The sequence below is a fragment of the Prionailurus viverrinus genome, chromosome B4, assembly GCF_022837055.1.
Source record: "Prionailurus viverrinus isolate Anna chromosome B4, UM_Priviv_1.0, whole genome shotgun sequence".
Taxonomy (NCBI): domain Eukaryota; kingdom Metazoa; phylum Chordata; class Mammalia; order Carnivora; family Felidae; genus Prionailurus; species Prionailurus viverrinus.
Window position 1 is genome coordinate 39,477,822 of NC_062567.1, and position 20,481 is coordinate 39,498,302.

General features: G+C 41.4%; 1 protein-coding gene across 8 annotated transcripts in view; it reads right to left on the reverse strand.

Moving 5' to 3' along the window:
* CLEC4A (C-type lectin domain family 4 member A) overlaps window positions 1–20,136 on the reverse strand; it is a 40,564-nt gene extending 20,428 nt beyond the window's left edge. Inside the window, exons 1-4 of one of the 8 annotated variants that reach the window (XM_047867650.1) lie at window positions 19,998–20,136; window positions 19,147–19,339; window positions 5,137–5,217; window positions 2,570–2,705 (exon numbers count right to left, since the gene is read on the reverse strand). In XM_047867650.1, the coding sequence (XP_047723606.1) occupies window positions 2,570–2,651 (82 nt within the window). In that variant the 5' untranslated portion in view covers window positions 2,652–2,705; window positions 5,137–5,217; window positions 19,147–19,339; window positions 19,998–20,136. Of the gene's footprint in view, window positions 1–2,569; window positions 2,706–5,136; window positions 5,218–5,437; window positions 5,923–19,146; window positions 19,340–19,997 lie in introns of those variants that run through there. The other 7 variants (XM_047867651.1, XM_047867654.1, XM_047867652.1 and 4 more) reach the window with 7 other exon arrangements.
* Between the last annotated feature and the right edge of the window lie 345 nt (window positions 20,137–20,481).

Consider the following 20,481-nt stretch of genomic DNA (forward strand, 5'->3'; position numbering starts at 1 on the left):
TAGTTAATATTATAGATTATTATATTATCAACTATTAAATATTATTACATATTTGAAAGTTGCTAAGAGATTAAATCTCAAAAGGCCTCATCACAAGAAAAAAATTGGAGTGACTATGGTGATAAATGTTAACTAGACTGATTGTGGTGATCATTTCACCAATATATACAAAAATCAAATCACTACATTGTATACCTGAAACTAACACGGGAGTCCCCCTCCCCTCCCCCGCCCCCGCAGTTTTGCTTTCCACAATTTGTTACCTGTGGCCAACTGTGGTCTGAAGGCAGATGATCCTCCTTCTGATGTATCCTCAGAAGGTGCATAGTAGCCTAAGGCTAGGTCACAATGCCTAGGTCATTCACCTAACTTCATGTCATCACATAAGAATTTTATCATCTCACATCATCACAAGCAAGGTGAATACAGTTCAATATTTTGAGATAGAGAGGCCATATTCACATAATTTTTATTATGGTATATTAATACAATTGGTATGTTTTATTATTAGTTATTGTTGTTAATCTCTTACTGTACCTAATTTATAAATTAAACTTTTAGCATAGATATATATGTATAGGAAAAAAACCCACAATATATAGGGTTTGGTACTATCTACTATTCAGGCATTCACTGGGGATCTTGGACCATATCCCCCCAGATAAGAGGGGACTATTGCAGAATGTTTTATGTCAATCATACCTCCATAAAAAAATAAGGAATAGTTTTCCCAAAGTTATGAGGTATTGACAAGCAGGGGGACAAAATCCTCAATAATGTATAACATAATCTCAGCTTTAGAAAAAATAAAGTTAGATATAGTATTTATATCTGGAAAGATCTATACTGAAATGTAAATTATAGTGATCTCTAGATGGTAAAATAAATATAAATTCGTGTATGCCTCTAGTTTTTAATTTTTTCTTTAATGAGCCTTTCAACATATAATAAGGAAGTTTTACAAAGAATTTTAAGGGGAATGACCCAGCAATAGCACTACTAGGAATTTACCCAAGGGATACAGGAGCGCTGATGCATAGGGGCACTTGTACCCCAATGTTTATAGCAGCACTCTCAACAATAGCCAAATTATGGAAAGAGCCTAAATGTCCATCAACTGATGAATGGATAAAGAAATTGTAGTTCATATATACAATGGAATACTACGTGGCAATGAGAAAGAATGAAATATGGCCCTTTGTAGCAACGTGGATGGAACTGGAGAGTGTGATGCTAAGTGAAATAAGTCATAGAGAGAAAGACAGATACCATATGTTTTCACTCTTATGTGGATCCTGAGAAACTTAACAGAAGACCATGGGGGAGGGGAAGGAAAAAAAAAAAGTTAGAGATGGAGGGAGCCAAACCACAAGAGACTCTTAAAAACTGAGAATAAACTGAGGGTTGATGGGGGTGGGAGGGAGGGGAGGGTGTGTGACGGGCATTGAGGAGGGCACCTGTTGGGATGAGCACTGGGTGTTGTATGGAAACCAATTTGACAATAAATTTCATATTAAAAAAATAAAAAAATAAAAAATAATAAGAAAAAAAGAAAAATAAATAAAATAAAATAAAATAAAATAAAATAAAATAAAATAAAATAAAATATGCAAGAAGAAAAAAAAGCTTTTTAAGGGGAAAAAACAGTTTCCCTGAGCGTTCTCCCTATCTCCACCGAAGTGTTTTGGAAAGCATGCGCAATCATGACCTCCCACTCACAGCTTCTTATAATACATATGCTTTTTTTCTCTTTTGCTCTATATCTGATATATCATAAATGATAACCATATTACCTTTTATCTACTCCCAAATTCAGTTAAATTCATCCTGGGGAGGCAGGATGCAATGGACTTCCTGAATTCACGGAAGACTCCCTTTGCAACTTTCTAGTCCTTCTTCTGCAACGGTCTTGGGTTACACTTTAGTCCCGCGGTAACAAAGACGCCCACAACGCTCTCCACCCAAACTCTTCCCCTCTAACCGAGCCTGAGTCCACGGACTCATCAACATCCTCTGTATCTGGGCTGACGGTTTCAAGACCTGTACCCAATCTCTCTCTCTCTCTCTCTCTCTCTCTTTTTTTTTTTTTTTTAGAGAGAGTGAGAGAGCGTATGCAAGTGGGGCAAAGGGAGAGAGAAAGAAAATCTTCAGCAGGCTCCATGCTCAGCGCAGAGTCCAACCTGGGGCTCGATCCCACAACCCTGGGATCATAACCTGAGCTGAAATGAAGAGTCGGACGTTCAAGTGACTTGAGCCACCCAGGCGCTCCTGTACCCAATCTCTTGATTGCAGTCTCACTCAGCCTCAGAAGGCACAAGAGAATAACCTCAGCATAATTAGCATTCTCCTTAGCTCAGGACCTTAGTGGACTTGTCACACCTCAGTTTGGTTAGCGTATAACTACACAAGCCCTTAATGCTTATCTTCAGATAACTCAATCTTCTGAGAATCCTAGGTGCCCTACCTGTGGCCAGAGAACCAGCAACTAACACTATCATGCTTCATTTACAATATTCTCTCTTCATCCTTCTTCTCATCACTAACTCTGACCACCAGAAAATGTGCTTACCTGCAGGAGGCCTTTCTTTGGTGCCTGAGGACTTCGATTCATTTTTGAAACTCAATTCAGCATAAGTGGTCTCTGAAGTCATATCGAGAAGAAATCTGCTCTTCAAAAAATCCTTTACATCTCTTCCTTAAAACATCTTAAAATAAAACCCAAACATGGTGGCAATTTGTCATACTTCCTATCAAGAACAGGGGCCCCATAGAGGCAAATAACTCTGAGAGGAATCTCATGAAAATTAGAAACCTCAGAGGCCAAATCTCCAGGATCAGCACGAAGAGAATCATGGCATTTGAACATACGTCAGCAAATGTAATAAGGAACTTCTCATAAATTTATAAATGTAATAAGGAAATGGAAAGTAGGAACTCAAAGTGTAGATTTAAAAATATGTATAGGAAGGAAAGACACAGAGAAACTAAGCAGTTAGAGAACGCTTTTCTGAGACCTGTATTATCTGAGCTCACCAGCCAAGAATGAACTTCATGTATTTGTGTACATCTGCATGCAAACATAATTATTTATAGACCAATCTGTGCATAGATTCATTCATGCTGTATTCTCATCATGTGTGGCTGATCAGGCAACTTTTGGTGACCACATTCTAAGAGGATCATCGACAAAAAACTCACGTGTCAGCCTCCCCACTTTCAAGAGTGTATGTAGGAGGGAAGTCAAAGCTTACGTCATACGTGTTCTGAAGCTGCTCCCCAGTGCTCTCTGCTTTTCCCTGTTCTTAACTGACTCCTTCATGGATCTCCATTCATTTTGCTAGAGTCGCTTCCAGAAGCTCCTGAAAGCAGCTCTCTTTGCTGGATGTTAGTGGAATAGGCCAGCCTGCACACCACCCTTCTCCATCCCTTTAATCCCTTACACCACCACAACAAAAAGACTCTACAGGCCAATGTGACTGTTTTTTAACAAGTTAAGATAATTTAATAGAGTCACAAATTAGGAGATAAAGTCAGTGACAAATGTGACTTTTTCCAAAGGACAAGAGGAAAGCATTCCAAAAACTGAATCCTTCAGGTAGAATCTTCTGAGATGTGCTCTTGAAAGCTCACTCCCTAGATTCAGCTCTCCCCAAAGGATCCTCCTTCTTTTAATCTCCTGCACCAAACTCCTCCATCTCCTGCATAACACACACACACACACACACACACACACACACACACACACACACTCTTACCTCTATCTTTCCATATCAAGGTACATTGAAAACCGTGCATTCACACTAATAACCTCTAATTCCAATCCAACGCTAAGGAGTTCATTCTAGTTTTCTCCCTTCCATATTTCTAACTCCCTTCTGTTACAGTAAGAAACCGGCTTCCATTGTCTTTTACTTACTTACTTACTTACTTATTTATTTTAGTTATTTGAGTAATAAACACGTTTATTCAATTTTCTATCTTTGCCATTCCCTCCTCTAAGATGCTCTTCTCTTCCTGACGGGGCTCTGACTTGCCAATCCAGGCCAACATTACTACTGGGGCCTTTAACCTGCTTGGGTGTTCTTGCACAGAGCCAACCAACCCCCATGGACCTCATCCTCAACTTGCTCAGGTCTGACCCCACGCCGGGCCATCCTCCATAGGAAATCCCTCCTCACTCTGCCTAGACTCTGACTTCTGATGCCGGCTCCCTAACACCCACATGGAACCCATCCTTACCCTACTCAGGTTCTAAAACCCGACACGAGATCACCCTGACGTGTGGAAGCTCTCCTCGCCCTCCCTGGGCTCTGAGTCCCCACGCGGGGCTACGCTACCATGTGGACGGCTTCCTCATCCCGTTCGGCTTCTGAAACCCACACCGGGTCTGCCACTTTCCTGACCCGTGCCGGGTCCCCCACGTCCCAGCAAGGACCATCCTGCTTGAGCTCCCTGCACCTGGCCTCCCCACCACATGGATGTCTTCTTCACCTTTCAGGCCCTGGCACTCCAGACCAGGCTGCTTCTGACACCCTACACCAGGCTGTTGCCACGTGTGGACATTCTCCTTGGGAGGCATAGGGTCTGACGCCCGAAACACTTTCCAATCCCTGCAGGGATGTTCTCCTCACTCTTTCGGGCTCCAGCACCATCATCAAGCCAACCCCCCTGCCAAGTCACCCTTCTCACCCTGCCTGAGCTCTGACAGCCTGCACCAGACCACTGTTGCTCTCCCACCCCACCCTACAACAGACACCTACCTTGTTCTGCTCTACCTAATGTTTCACTTAGGACTGAACTGTTTCGTAAGGAAAAGGAAAGGGTTTTGAAAAGAGGTAAGAGAGGGGAAGAGCTAATTCTTGCAAATTTTCTAGCAAATTACTAGACTCAACAAGTACTTGCACACTTGCCTATGTGCGTGCCTACACCCTCCTCCCGAGAATAATCACTGATGATCAGAGCCTCAACAACGTAAGTTTGTAAAGATAAATAAATAAATAAATAAATAAATAAATAAATAAGTTCCCAAAGGTATCTCTGTTTCCCTGGGGTAAATCACATTATAACTGGATTATACTATATCACAAATAATCCCAAAACCTGAATGGCTTACAATGACATTTATGTCTCACTCACATCGCGGGTAGGCTTATGGTCTGCGTAAGGTTGACGGTAACTGTGCTTGGCTCTTCTCTTAGTATTTTCTCATTCTGGAACCTAGGATCATAGAGCAGCTCCTTATAAGTTGAAACATACAGTAACACTCAAATCCTCTACTCAGATAAGGGACATATTACATCCATTATGATTCCTTTGGCCAGTAGAAGTCACCTGGCCTTGATATGAAGAGGAAAATACACTCTACCTATGGGGAGACATGTCAAGGGCAGCAAAATTCCCACAGACTAAGTGGCTTAAATAACAATCTATTTCTCACAGTTCTGGAGGCTGGGAAGTCTGAGATCAAGGTGCCAGCAGATCGGATATCCGGTGAGGATCCCCCTTCCTAGTTCATAGATGGCCATCTTCTCACTATGTCCTCCCATGGCAGAAGAGGTGAGGGAGCTCCTTGGGGTCTCTTTTATAAAGACACTAATACCATTCATGAGAGTTCTACCCTCATGACCTTATCGCCTCCAAAATGCCCCATCTCCTAATACCACCACATCAGGAATTAGGATTCAACGTATGAATTTTGAGGGGGGACACATTCAGGCTATAGCACTCTTTACTTTTTTAAATTTTTTTAATGTTTATTTTTGAGAGAGAAAGAGAGGAGCAGGGGAGGGGCAGAGAGAGGGGTAGAGGATCTGTGCTGACAGCAGAGCCCACATAGGGCTCGAACTCATGAACCATGAGATCATCACCTGAGCCAAAGTCAGACGTTTAACCAACTGAGCCACCCAGGTACCCCTAGCACACTTTAAATAATTTAGCCAAGGGATCTCTAGAGCAGTGATCTCCAAAATGGGGCACAATACCCCCGCTGGTATTAAAAAAGGATCCTCTAGGGGCGCCTGGGTGGCTCAGTCAGTTAAGTGTCCAACTTAGGCTCAGGGCATGATCTCGCAGTGTGAGTTCGAGCCCCGCATCAGGCTCTGTGCTGACAGCTCCAGAGCCCGGAGACTGCTTTGGATTCTGTGTCTCCTCTCTCTCTGACCCTAACCTGCTTACACTCTGTCTCTTTCTTTCAAAAATAAAACAAAAACATTTAAAAAAAAAAAAACTTTTAAAAAGGATCCTCTAGGGCACATAAATAACATACTAGAACATCTATTTTTAGATATTTAAAATGTTAAGTAAAATAAGTTTTATTACTATCATATGAGTTTAGTGTTTGTTGCATGTCATGTTGGTACAGGATCTATCATGAGGAAAGAGTGGAGGTTCCACAACTTTCTTTTTTTATTTTTTTTCTAATGTTTATTTATTTTTGAGAGAGAGAGAGAGCATGTGAGCAGGCGAGGAGCAGACAGGGAGACACAGAATACGAAGCAGGCTCCTGGCTCTGAGCTGTCAGCACAGAGCCTGACACAGGGCTTGAACTCACGAACTGTGAGATCATGACCTGAGCCGAACTGACTAAGCCACCCAGGTGCCCCAAGGTTCCACAACTCTTAAGAAGTTGATGTTGTACCTTATTCTTGTTCATTCCTTCTCTGCATGTTGCATCATATTACAGTTTAAATATCTGTATAGTTAAGAAGTTGGCTGACCTTTGGACCCAGTTCCTGGAAGGTAACTTCTAAATCCTTAGAATTTCCTGAGTAATATGAATGTCTTTGTTATTCATGATGAGCCCTGACACTTTATGGTAATGAAGTCACTCTTTCTGAGCCCCTAGTTTGTGCTAACAAGATGACGCTAACAAGATAGGGACTGACCAAGTCAGAAAAAAGCCATGGGATTAGAGGGTTGAGGCTTTGAGCCATGAGATGCCAGTCCAGCCAGGGAAGAGACGGAGACTGAGCTCAGCCTCATGGCAAATGACACAACCAAGCATGCCTATGTAACAAATGCCGATAAAACTCTGAGCACCAAAGCTCAGGTGAGCTCCTCTGTCTGGCAATACTGTGTGTACTGTCACATATTAATGTGCCAGGAAGGTGACAATGAAAGCTTCACACCTGGGACCCTCCCAGATCTCACCCTACGCGTGTCTCCCTTTGGATAACTCTGATTTGTATCCTTTTGCTATAATAAAACTGTAAGTATAGCTGGCAGTCTTCTGAGTCCGGTGACTTATTCTAGCAAAATATCAAACCTGAGGGAGTCATGGGAATCCCCAAATTTGTAGAAGGTTGATAAGAAGTAAGGGAAGCCCGAGAAACCCCCAAACTTGTGACTGGTGTCTGAAATGAGAGCAGTCTTACACAGGACTATGCCCTTAATCTGTGAAATCTGGCCCAACCCCCGGCAGTTGGTATCATAAATCATTACAAGACCACAATATGATTAGTTTCATAAAACAAGACATTAGAATATTTGTGATTTTTTTTTTTTTAACAAGATGGGAAGTGACCATCTTGTTCACTTTGGCAAATGACTTAAAAGAATTGGGAAACTGGGGCGCCTGGGTGACGCAGTCGGTTAAGCGTCCGACTTCAGCCAGGTCACGATCTCGCGGTCCATGAGTTCGAGCCCCGCGTCAGGCTCTGGGCTGATGGCTCAGAGCCTGGAGCCTGCTTCTGATTCTGTGTCTCCCTCTCTCTCTGCCCCTCCCCCGTTCATGCTCTGTCTCTCTCTGTCCCAAAAATAAATAAACATTGAAAAAAAAAAAATTAAAAAAAAAAAAAAGAATTGGGAAACTTAATATTGCTATGCTTAAAAAAAAAAAAAAGACGTGTTCCAATTTTGCTCACTTTTTCAGTGCTATGTAATAGCTTCCGGTGGTATGCTAATTAGCAGATATCAAAGCATATGAGCACACACGTACATGCGCCCACACACACACACACACACACACACACAATTAGCCTGTGCTTTCAAGGTAAAGGTGATGTTTCAACAGTGAGAAGACGACTACCTCAAAAAAGGAACTGTGTTATGGACAGAGCGGATGGAAAATTGATAATTAGAAAAAAATTAGTTCCACCATGTTGTGATGTTTTTCCTTTTGCCAAAAATTATATAAGGACATGGTTTAGACATCTTCCTTTTTGAAATCTTCAAAATCTGGTTTCAGTGGGTTTTGAACTCATTTATCAATGAATTTAAAATGAACACTCTCATTAGTCTGCAAGAACAACTGGATTAATAACAAGAAAAAAGATATTTACTAGCTGGTTTTAACAGAAAGACTTATAAAGGCAATTGAAAAACAAGAATCAAAACTTGTTAAGTACAGCTAATAATACACATCCCTTTTGAGCCATGTATCATTATGTGGTATGTTTCACAGTTGATAGTTACTAAAAGCAAGAGCTGAAATAAACCAAACTTATAACTAATCAGATACTTTGCTCTCATAACAAGTAACACTAAATTTAAAATCATTTGAAAATATTATTTACTTTGCCTTTACCACATCCTTTTTAACTTTCATTTTTATTATAATATACATAATAGACTTGCTCGGGAGAGCATCAGTTATCTGTATAACCAACCATCTTAGTAGTTTAACACAACAACCATTAATTCAGCTCAAATTCCTGATTTGGGCAAATTGGGCTGGGCTCAGCTGCATAGTTCTGGTTTGAGTCAGTGTGGCCGATCTCAGCTCAGTCTATTCACATCTCAGCTCAGTCTATTCACATCTCAGCTCAGTCTATTCACGTATCTCTGGTCAGATACCAGATTGATAGGCACTTATCTAGGACGGCCCCGACTGAGACAGCTTATATCTGCTCTATGTGGTCTCTCATCCTCCAGCCGACTAAGCAGGGTTCCAAGAGCAGCAAGAGAACAAGTCCAATGCACATAATCCCTGCTTGCCTCACATCACGTAGTCTTTCCTTGGCCAAAGCATTGCACCATCAAGCCCAGAGCCAGTGCAAATGCTACAAGACAAAAACTGTAAGAAGGTGTGGACAAATTAGAGTCACTGCTACATTCAGTCTCGTTCAGAGAGGTAAATAAATCTGGATCACAAGATGCGGTACCAATTCTCCTTGGGATTTCTCCTGGTTTGATGCTCACATAAGTGCTCTGGTTGAGACAATGATAGTGATAGATCCTGAAACATAAACCATCCTTTGTTCCAAGACAGCAAAGAAAGAGACTCAGAAATACTCCTGACACATGGTACTAAGGACACCAATAATCAAAAGGGGTGTCAAAAAGAAGGCTGACTGCGAGACGCCTCATTTAAATACAAAGAAATATACCCAAAAGGCGTGGGATGTGATCAATGAATGCAGACTAGAGGTCCCTGTCTGAGAGGCCATCATAACCTGGAGCTGGGGAAGGACAACACACACGAAAAGCAGACAATTAATACACCAACCACTTTTTAAAAATGGAAGCCCACAAAGTATGGCAGGAAAACAAACACGCATCAACAGTTTTACATGTGACTAGCAACTGATAGGCCCTCAAAGTGACATTTTAATTACAAGATCAGATAATCGATGACTGGAAAGCACTGATGTGCACTGAAAAGAACTAAGAAAGCCTGGACTGCCATATTTTTCTTCTTCTGACCCTACCTTCAAAAAGAGGGATAAGGGGCGCCTGGGTGGCTCAGTCAGTTAAGCGTCCAACTTCAACTCAGGTCACAGTCTGGCGGTCCGTGAGTTCGAGCCCCGCATCGGGCTCTGGGGCCGATGGCTCAGAGCCTGGAGCCTGCTTCAGATTCTGTGTCTCCCTCTCTCTCTGTCCCTCCCCCATTCATGCTCTGTCTCTCTGTCTCAAAAATAAATAAACATTAAAAAAAATTTTTTAATAAAAAATAAAATAAATAAATAAATAAAAAGAGGGGGGCGCCTGGGTGGCGCAGTTGGTTAAGCGTCCGACTTCAGCCAGGTCACGATCTCGCGGTCCGTGAGTTCAAGCCCCGCGTCAGGCTCTGGGCTGATGGCTCAGAGCCTGGAGCCTGTTTCCGAGTCTGTGTCTCCCTCTCTCTCTGCCCCTCCCCCGTTCATGCTGTCTCTCTCTGTCCCAAAAATAAAAATAAAACGTTGAAAAAAAAGAAAAAAAAAAAGAGGGATAAGTTAATATCAGTTTTGGGAAAAATAAACCTGTTGGTTTTCCATTGCAGGTTTATGATACTTCCATCGAAGCTACACAAAGAGTGACAATCAAGAGTCCTAAGGCTCCTAAATATGGAGGCTTATTTAAAATAATAAGGCTCCTATGAATTCATAGGACACCACAGCCATATAAAAGCAATCCTTGCACTGGTGCGAACCTATAAAGAAGTTCATAGCACCAATCACTCTAAAGATCATCTTTCACGCTTGCCCTTCCTGGCAAGGTTATTGCTTATTTAGTTATTTGTTGTTATGACTCAACCTGGGTTTCCTCTCCTTAAAAGCGACCAGTCCTGCTTTTAGTCATCAGCAGTGAAAAAGAATGCCAATAATGGTTAAGGCATTTGAGCTTACCACGCCCTGTGCTGCGATGAATATATTGCTTTTCTCATTTCAATATTCAAAATAATCCTGAAAAATATGCATTGTTACTCCCCATTTGACCAATGAGAAAACTGAGAGTTTGACAAGTTATTAAACTGGCCACAGAGCCAACAAAATTAGACTTTTAATTAATTTGAATCCAGGCCTAATTCCCAAATTTGTATTCTAAAAGGTTATCTTTCGGAGTGGCTTCAACATGGTGGAGGAGTAGGGGGCACCAAAGTTCCCTTGTCCCTCAAACAGCACAGAAACATCTCTAGGGGCCCACGGGGACAACTTGGTGGGCCATCGGTGCTCAATTGCAAATTGGGAGAGATACAACGGGTGGCGTAGGCACAGAGGGGAGAGATCCCCTTCTGTGGAGAGAGAAAAGGAAGAGAAAAAGAGGCTGTAGAAGTGTAGGATTGTATGTGGACAAGAGAAACACTACAGACTGGAGAACGGAAAAAATGGAGAAAGCACCAATTTCTAACACGATCCAGGATTGTGGGTCTTTCTCCCGACTGGGGCGGGCTGCCCTGCACTGGCACCTCGCAGGGAGGAGAGCCAGCCCTGGGCTGGGTAGTGTGCTCAGAGGCACAGTCAGAGAGCAGTCCCCTCCCTTGAGTGCAGAAGAAGGTACATAGCCACTCTAAGGGCGCAAAACCCCGCAGCACCCACCAGCCGGAGGCCTTTTGCCAGCAGGCTGGGCAGAGTGGCTCCGGCTCTACCCCAGAACCCCAGGCACACAGAGCGGGATCCTTTAAGACATCGGGGTTTGAATCCCTGCTGACCGCCAGAGAGGCACGGGAGACTCAGAGCAGGACAAACCTGTCCCACTCACTCCCATGCAGAACTGTGAGGATGGCCTGAACAGAGTGGTCTGGGACACCCGGTCCACGGAGGAGAGACTGGGGTGTTGCCATTTTTCTCCCTATCACCAACAAGGTGGGGCTTCAGGGAACAGGACAATGGGCCCACAGTGGAGGCGGGACCTGCCTACACCAAACCACACCCCTTCCTGCCTGGTAACTGCGTATCTAGGAGCAAGACTGACACTGACCAAACCAGACAGCCCCTCCTCCAGACCACTGGCTCCAAGGCACCATCAGACATCAGTCCAACGATTTTGCATTTTCTGATTTGATTCTTGGTCTATATCTATCTATATACCTATATATATTAATACATATTGCATATTTATACATAATAAAATATGTAATTATATATATATATATATATATATATATATATATATATATATGTTTTTTTCTTCCTCTTATTTCTTCCCTTCTCTATTCTGGTTGTTGGTTTGTTTAAGCAGACATTTTTAATCTATTCTTTTTACACCTCTTCTGTATCTCCTTTATTTTTTTTCCTCTCTCTCTCTCTCTCTCTCTCTGTATTAAGCTATATAGTTTCTCTGATTCTCTGCCTGGTCTTTTTTTTTCTTTTCTTCTTCCCCGCCCCTGTCATTTCTCTTTGTATGGGATAAGGCTTCTTCCAGCACCACTGCCTTTTTAAATTTTTTCCAGGGTTACTTCAATGAACAAATCAAAGCATACCTTGTGGAGGGTCCCAACCACCACTATAAGTTGGGAGATAAAGCAACCAAAGTCACAACAATGGACAACGCACAACACACTCCGAAAACACCTCCTGAAGAGCCAGGCCCTATACAGTGTATGATCCCTTTTTAATACATCAGTGCTCACAGCTGCAGGACACATAACAAGCTATTAAAACATGTAAAAGATGGAAAACTAGCCAAAACGATGAAATGGAAGAATTCTCCTCAAGAGAAATTCCAGGAAGAAATGACAGCTAGAGAATTACTTAAAACAAATATAAACAATATAATTGAGCAAGAATTTACAAAAATGGTCATAAGATTCATCACTGGGCTTGAATAAAGCATAGAAGACAGAAGAGAATCTATTACTGCAGAGATCAAGGAACTAAGAAATAATCATGACAAATTAAGAAATGGTGTAAATGATGTACAAAATAAACTAGATGCAGTGACAGCAAGGATGGAGAAGGAGAAGGGAGACTAAGTGAAATAGAAGATAAAATTAAGGAAAATGATGAAGCCAAGAAAAAGACAGATAAGAAAAAACTAGATCACAAGGAGAGAATTAGAGAACTAAGTGACTGAATGAAACATAATAATATCCATACACAGGAGTTCAAGAAGGAGAGACAGAAAGGGGCAGAAGGTTTACTTGAACAAATTATAGCTGAGAACTTCCCTAATTTGGGGAAGGAAGTAGACATCCAGGAGGCTCAGAGAACTCCCTTAAGATTTAACAAGAATAGGTTTTCTCCACAGCATATCACAGTGAAACTAGCAAAATTCAAAGAGAGAATTCTGAAAGCAGCTATGGACAAACCAGCCTTAACCTACAAGGGTAGACACATATGGGTAGTAGCAGACCTGTCCACTGAAACTTGGCAGGTCAGAAGGGAGTGGCAGGAAATATTCAATGTGCTGAATAGGAAAAATAATGCAGCCAAGAATCCTTTATCCTGCAAGGTTGTCAGTCAGAATAGAAGGAGAGATAAAGGCTTTCCCAAACAAACAAAAACTGGAGTTCATGACCACTAAACCAGCCCTGAAAGTGATCCTAAAGGGGACTCTGTGAATGGAATGCTGCCAAGACTACAAAGGACCAGAGACATCACCACAAGCATGAAATTTACAGATAACACAATGACACTAAATCCATATCCTTCAATAATAACTCTGAATGTAAATGGACTAAATGCCCCAGTCAAAAGACATAGGGTATCAGAATGGATTAAAAAAAAAAAAAAAAAAAAGATCCATCTATATGTTGTGTACAAGAGATTCACTTTAGACCTGAGGACACCTTCAGATTGAAAGTAAGGAGACAGAGAACAATCTTGCATGCTATTGGAAATTAAAAGAAAGCTGGAGTAGCCATACTTATATCAGACAAACTAGACTTTAAACTAAAGGCTGTAACAAGAGATGAAGAAGGGCATTATATCGTAATCACAGGGTCTATCCATCAAGAAGAGCTAACAATTGTAAATGTTTATGCCCCCAACTGGAGATAACCCAAATATATAAATCAGTTAATCACAGGGGCGCCTGGGTGGCGCAGTCGGTTAAGCGTCCGACTTCGGCCAGGTCACGATCTCGCGGTCCGTGAGTTCGAGCCCCGCGTCAGGCTCTGGGCTGATGGCTCAGAGCCTGGAGCCTGTTTCCGATTCTGTGTCTCCCTCTTTCTCTGCCCCTCCCCCGTTCATGCTCTGTCTCTCTCTGTCCCAAAAATAAATAAACGTTGAAAAAAAAAATTTTAAATCAGTTAATCACAAACATAAGCAATCTTATCGATAAGAATACGGTAACTGCAGGGGGCTTTAATACTCCACTTACAACAATGGACAGATCATGTAGGCAAAAATCAATAAAGAAACAATGACCTTGAGTGATACACTGGACCAGATGGACTTGACAGATATATTCAGAACTTTTCATCTAAAAGTAGCAGAATACACATTCTTCTCAAGTGCACATGGACCATTCTCCAAGATAGATCACATACTGGGTCACAAAACAGCCTTCAATAAACACAGAAGAATTCAGATCATACCATGCATATTTTCAGATCACAACGCTGTGAAATGAAATCAACCACAAGAAAAAATTTGGAAAGCCTCCAAATGCATGGATGTTAAAGAACATCGTACTAAAGAATAAATGGGTCATCCAGGCAATTAAAGAAGATATTTAAAAATATATGGAAGCAAATGAAAACATGACAATCCGAACTTTCAAATGCAGCACAGGCAGTCATAAGAGGAAAATACATTGCAATCCAGGTCTACCTCAAGACACAAAAAAAAAAAAACCCAAATACAAAACCTAATCTCACACCTAAAGGAGCTAGAAGCAGAAAGCAAAGAAACCCCAAAGCCAGCAGAAGAGAAATAATAAGATTAGAGCAGAAATAAATAATGTAGAATACAAAAAACGGCAGAACAGATCAATGAATCCCAGAGCTGGTTTTTTTGAAAGAATAAACAAAACTGATAAACCCCTAGCCAGACTTCTCAAAAAGAGAAGGGAGAGAACCCAAATAGATAAAATCACAAATGAAAGAGGAGAGATCACAACCAACACCACAGAAATACAAACAATTATTAGAGAATACTGTGAAAAATGATATGTCAACACACTGGACAACCTATAAGAAATGAACAAATTCCTAGATACCCACATACTACCAAAACTCAAATGGGAAGAAATAGAAAATTTGAACAGGCCCATAACCAGCAAATAAAATTGAATCAGTTATCAAAAATCTCCCAACAAATGAGTCCTGGACCAGACGGCTTCCTAAGGGAATTCTACCAGACATTTAAAGCAGAGATAATACCTATCCTTCTCAAGCCATTCCAAAAAAACAGAAATAGAAGGAAAGCTTCCGGACTCATTCTATGAAATCAGCATTACCTTGATTCCCAAACCAAAGAGAGAACCCACTAAAAAGGAGAATTACAGGCCAATATTCCTGATGAACATGGAACCAAAAATTCTCAACAAGATACTAGCAAATTGAATTCAACAGTATATTAAAAGAATTATTCACCATGATCAGGTGGAATTCATTCTTGGTCTGCAGGGCTGGTTCAACACTTTCAATCAATACATCACATTAGTAGAAAAAAGGATAAGAACCATATGATCCTGTCAATAGATGCAGAAAAAGCATTTGACAAAACGCATCCTTTCTTAATAAAAACCCTCAAGAAAGTCAGGATAGAAGGAACATACCCTAACATCAGAAAAGCCATATATGAAAAGCCCACCGCTAATATCATCCTCAATGGGGAAAAACTGAGAGCTTTCCCCCTAAGATCAGGAACACGACAGGGATGTCCACTCTCACCATTGTTGTTTAACATAGTGTTGGAAGTCCTAGCCTCAATAATCAAAAAACAAAATGGCATCCAAATTGACAAAAAAGAAGTCAAACTTTCACTTTTCACAGATGGCATGACACTTTACATGGAAAACCCAAAAGACTCCACCAAAAAACTGCTGGAACTGATACATGAATTCAGCAAAGTCACAGGATACAAAATCAATGTACAGAAATCAGTTGCATTTCTATACACCAATAACGAAGCAACAGAAAGAGAAATCAAGAAGTTGGTCCCATTTACAACTGCACCAGAACCATAAAATACCTAGGAATAAACCTAACCAAAGATGTAAAAGATCTGTATGCTGAAAACTATAGAAAAGTTACGAAAGAAATTGAGGAAGACACAAAGAAATGGAAAAACATTCCATGCTCATGGATTGGAAGAACAAATATCGTTAAAATGTCAATACTACCCAAAGCAATCTACACATTCAATGCAATCCCAATCAAAATTGCCCCAGCATTCTTCTCAGAGCTAGAACAAACAATCCTAAAATTTGTATGGCACCACAAAAGACCCTGAATAGCCAAAGTAATGTTGAAAAAGAAAACCAAAGCAGGAGGCATCACAATCCCAGACTTTAGCCTCTACTACAAAGCTACAATCATCAAGACAGTATGGTATTGGCACAAAAACAGACATAGACCAATGGAATAGAATAGAGAACCCAGAATTGTACCCACGAATGTAAGGCCAACTCATCTTTGACAGAGCAGGAAAGAGTATCCAACAGAAAAAAGACAGTCTCTTTAGCAAATGGTGCTGGGAGAACCGGACAGCAACATGCAAAAGAATGAAACTGGACCATTTTCTTACACCATACACGAAAATAAACTCAAAATGGATAAAAGACCTAAATGTGAGACAGGAAACCATCAAAACTCTAGAGGAGAAAACAGGCAACAACCTCTTTGACCTCAGCCACAGCAACTTCTTACTCCACACATCTCTGAAGGCAAAGGAAAAAAAAAGCAAAAATAAATTATTGGGACCTCATCAAGATAAAAAGCTTCTGCACTGCAAAGGAAACAATCAACAAAACTAAAGAGCAACTAAAGGAATGAGAGAAGATATTTGCAAATGGCATATCAGATAAAGGGTTAGTATTCAAAATCTATACAGAACTTACCAAATTCAACACCCGAAAAACAAGTAATCCAGTGAAGAAATGGGCAGAAGACATGAATAGACACTTATCCAAAGGAGATATCCAGATGACAAATAGACACATGAAAAGACGCTCAACATCACTCACCATCAGGGAAATATAAGTCAAAACCACATTAAGATATCACCTCACACCCGTCAGAGCGGCTAAAATTAACAGCTCAGGAAACAACAGATGCTGGCGAGGATGTGGAGAAAAGGGAACCCTCTTGCACTGTTGGTGGGAATGCAAACTGGTGCAGCCAGAAAAGTGTGGAGGCTCTGCAAAAAATTAAAAATAGAACTACCCTACGACCCAGCAATAGCACTACTAGGAAATTATCCAAAGGATACAGGAGTGCTGATTCATAGGGGCACATGTACCCCAATGTTTACAGCAGTGCTATCAACGATAGCCAAATTACGGAAAGAGCCCAAATGTCCATCAACTGATGAATGGATAATGAAAATGTGGTTTATATATATAATGGAATACTACTTGGCAATGAGAAAAAATGAAATCTTGCCATTTGCAACAACGCGGATGGAACTGGAGGGCATTATGCTAAGTGAAATAAGTCAGAGAAAGACAGATATCATATGTTTTCACTCATACGTGGAATTTGAGACTTAACAGAGGACCATGAGGGAAGGTAAAGGGAAAAAAATAGTTTCAAACAGAGAGGGAGGCAAACAAACCATAAGAGACTCTTAAATACAGAGAACAAACTGAGGGCTGATGGGGGAGGGGGGAGGTGCGGGGGAGAGGGGAAAATGGGTGATGGGCATTGAGGAGGGCACTTGTTGGGATGAGCACTGGGTGTTGTATGTAAGCAAGGAATCATGGGAATCTACTCCCAAAGTCAAGAGCACACTGTATACACTGTATGTTAGCTAACTTGACAAGAAATTATATTTTAAAAAATAAATACATATATAAAAATAAACGGCTACTTCTTGCAAATACATATGTACATACATACATACATAAAAGGTTATCTTTCAAAGAGTGAGCTACTGAAGCAGATATTGGATAACTATCTTTCAAAGATGTTATGGATGTTTTCTATAAAACTGTCATTAAATCTCTTTTGAATCAAAAATTTTGATTCCTTGGAACCTATAAAAATATTAAGGATTTGGATTTTATTTCATTGAACATTTTTTTTTTCAATGTTTATTTATTTTTCGGACAAGGATTTGGATTTTAAAAAGATGGAGTTTATGTGGTGGTTGGTGAGAAATGGAAAAACTGTGTGTCTCCAGTCCCCCTATTGCTGAATATTATTTTTGCAGAAGTCCCATGCAACTAAATATAGGTTGTGGCAACCTGCCAATGACTCAAAGATACTCCTCCTCCTGCCAAGAAAATATCTCAGAATCAGCCCCTTAGAGTTTCCCCCTGAATAATTCCAGTGAAGCATACTCTTGGCAAGAAGCAGCTAACTTGGGGCACCTGGGTGGCTCGGTGGGTTAAGCGTCCGACTCTTGATTTCAGCTCAGGTCACGATCTCACCGTTCATAGGATGGAGCCCCACGTCGAGCTCCTTGCTGACAGTGTGGAACCTGCTTGGGATCCTCTCTCTGTCCCTCCCCTGATCACACTCTCTCTCCTTCTCTCTCTCAAAAACACATAAACATTTAAAAAAACTTGTCTCTCTCTGTCCCAAAAATAAATAAACGTTGAAAAAAAAAATTAAAAAAAAAAGGGGGCGCCTGGGTGGCGCAGTCGGTTAAGCGTCCGACTTCAGCCAGGTCATGATCTCGCGGTCCATGAGTTCGAGCCCCGCGTCGGGCTCTGGGCTGATGGCTCAGAGCCTGGAGCCTGTTTCCGATTCTGTGTCTCCCTCTCTCTCTGCCCCTCCCCCATTCATGCTCTGTCTCTCTCTGTCCCAAAAATAAATAAACGTTGAAAAAAAAAATTTTTTTTTTAACTTTTTAGGGCACCTGGGTGGCTCAGTCGGTTAAGCATCCGACTTTGGCTCAGGTCATGATCTCACAGTCTGTGGGTTCAAGTCCCATATCAGGCTCTGTGCTGACAGCTCAGAGCCTGGAGCCTGCTTCCGATTCTGTATCTCCCTCTCTCTCTGTCCCTCCCCTGCTTGTGCACATGTGAGCACTCGCGCTCTCTCTCTCTCTCTCTCACAAAAATAAATACATAAACAGCAAAGACACATCTGATTAACATCACCAAGCTATGTCTAAGCTCCTGAGCATAGATTAATGTAATAATTCACCTTTATTTGTACTTTTCTTCAGGCTTTGAGATAAAAATGGACATATAACTTTGTGTAAGTTTAAGGTGTACAATGTGATAATTTGATATATGGATATATTGTGAAATTATTACAACAGAGTTAGTAAATACCTCCATAACTTCATATAATTGCCCTTTCTTTTTTTGTAGTGAAAACATTTAAAATCCATTCTCTTAGCAAATTTCAATTATATAACACAGTATTTGACAATATCAGACTATACTCACAATGCTATACAGTAGATCTCCAGAACTCGTTAATCTTAGAGCTGGCAGTGTGCACCCTGTGACCAACATCTCTCTATTTCCCTTGGCTCCCGGTCCCTGGCAACCATGATTCACTCTATGAGTTCAGTTTCTTTAGTCCACATATAAATGAGATCATACAGTATCTGTCATTTTTTCCAGCTTTGTGGAGATACTATTGAAATATAAAAAATGTAAGTTTAAGATGTATACGGTAATGATTTGATACACATATATATTGGAAAATGAATACTACCATAGAGTTAGTTAACACATCCATCCCTTCACGTGACTGGTCTACACTCTTAACAACTGCCAAGTATATAACACAATAATGTTATTTGACACACAAGCAAAGGCAACAAAAGCAAAAATAAACAAGTGGGGCTGCAGCAAACTAAAAAGCTTCGACACAGCAAAGCACAGACCACCCATCAGTAATACCTCTCTCCCGGGGCTTTAGATCAAAAAAGAAAAACCAGTAGTTAAGAACAAGAGGAATCTGGAATATCTTGTTCCATCAGATATAAAGGAACTGAATAATTATTTTTCACATCACCAAAACGGGTGACCCGTTGAGATTCCCAGCCTCGGTCCCCCCGCAAAGATCAACAGCTATCCATGAACAAAAAAAACTGCTCTAGGAGAGCTGTGAAGTCTACTTCAGAAACTTTAGCAACACAGTGGAACAAAAAACCTGAGAATAACCACACAGGAAGAGAACAAACAGCTTCATTTTGCCTGCACTTTCCCACCCTCCCACCCCGGACCACCCAAGGCAACACTGCTCAGCACCAAGAGGGTTCTTCCCAGCTGGAAAGAGTTCTCCTTACCAGGAAAGGGAAACATGGGGTGAATGATCAGCCTCCCTAGCCTTTCAGAGCGCTTCAAGAAGGTCTCACTTCAGTTTCAACCCACCCAGACTGGCAGAGCCGAGTTGCATAGCATCAGCTAGGAACAAGGAAGAAAAGCAGAAGCTACCAACAGCAGCCACACATGGTCACGGGTCACATTTCACAGCTCGGCGACATGATCCGCAGAAAGCCCAGATTGTGCCACTGCAAAAACTAACGACCACGGCAGACTCCCTGTAGATTTCACCAGCGTTTGCCTCACAGATACTCACATTTGCTGACACCAGACATCCGAGTCCCTCCCCGTTCCAACACCTCTCCGTGCACACCACCCCCACCCCCCACCAGAGCCCCTGAACCACACCAGCAGTCAACCATGGCCTCTGCAGCTGTTCCAATACAAGATGCTAGCATGGACCCCAGAGGATTACCCCAAACGTCATGTGTGCACTGAAGTGTAGCT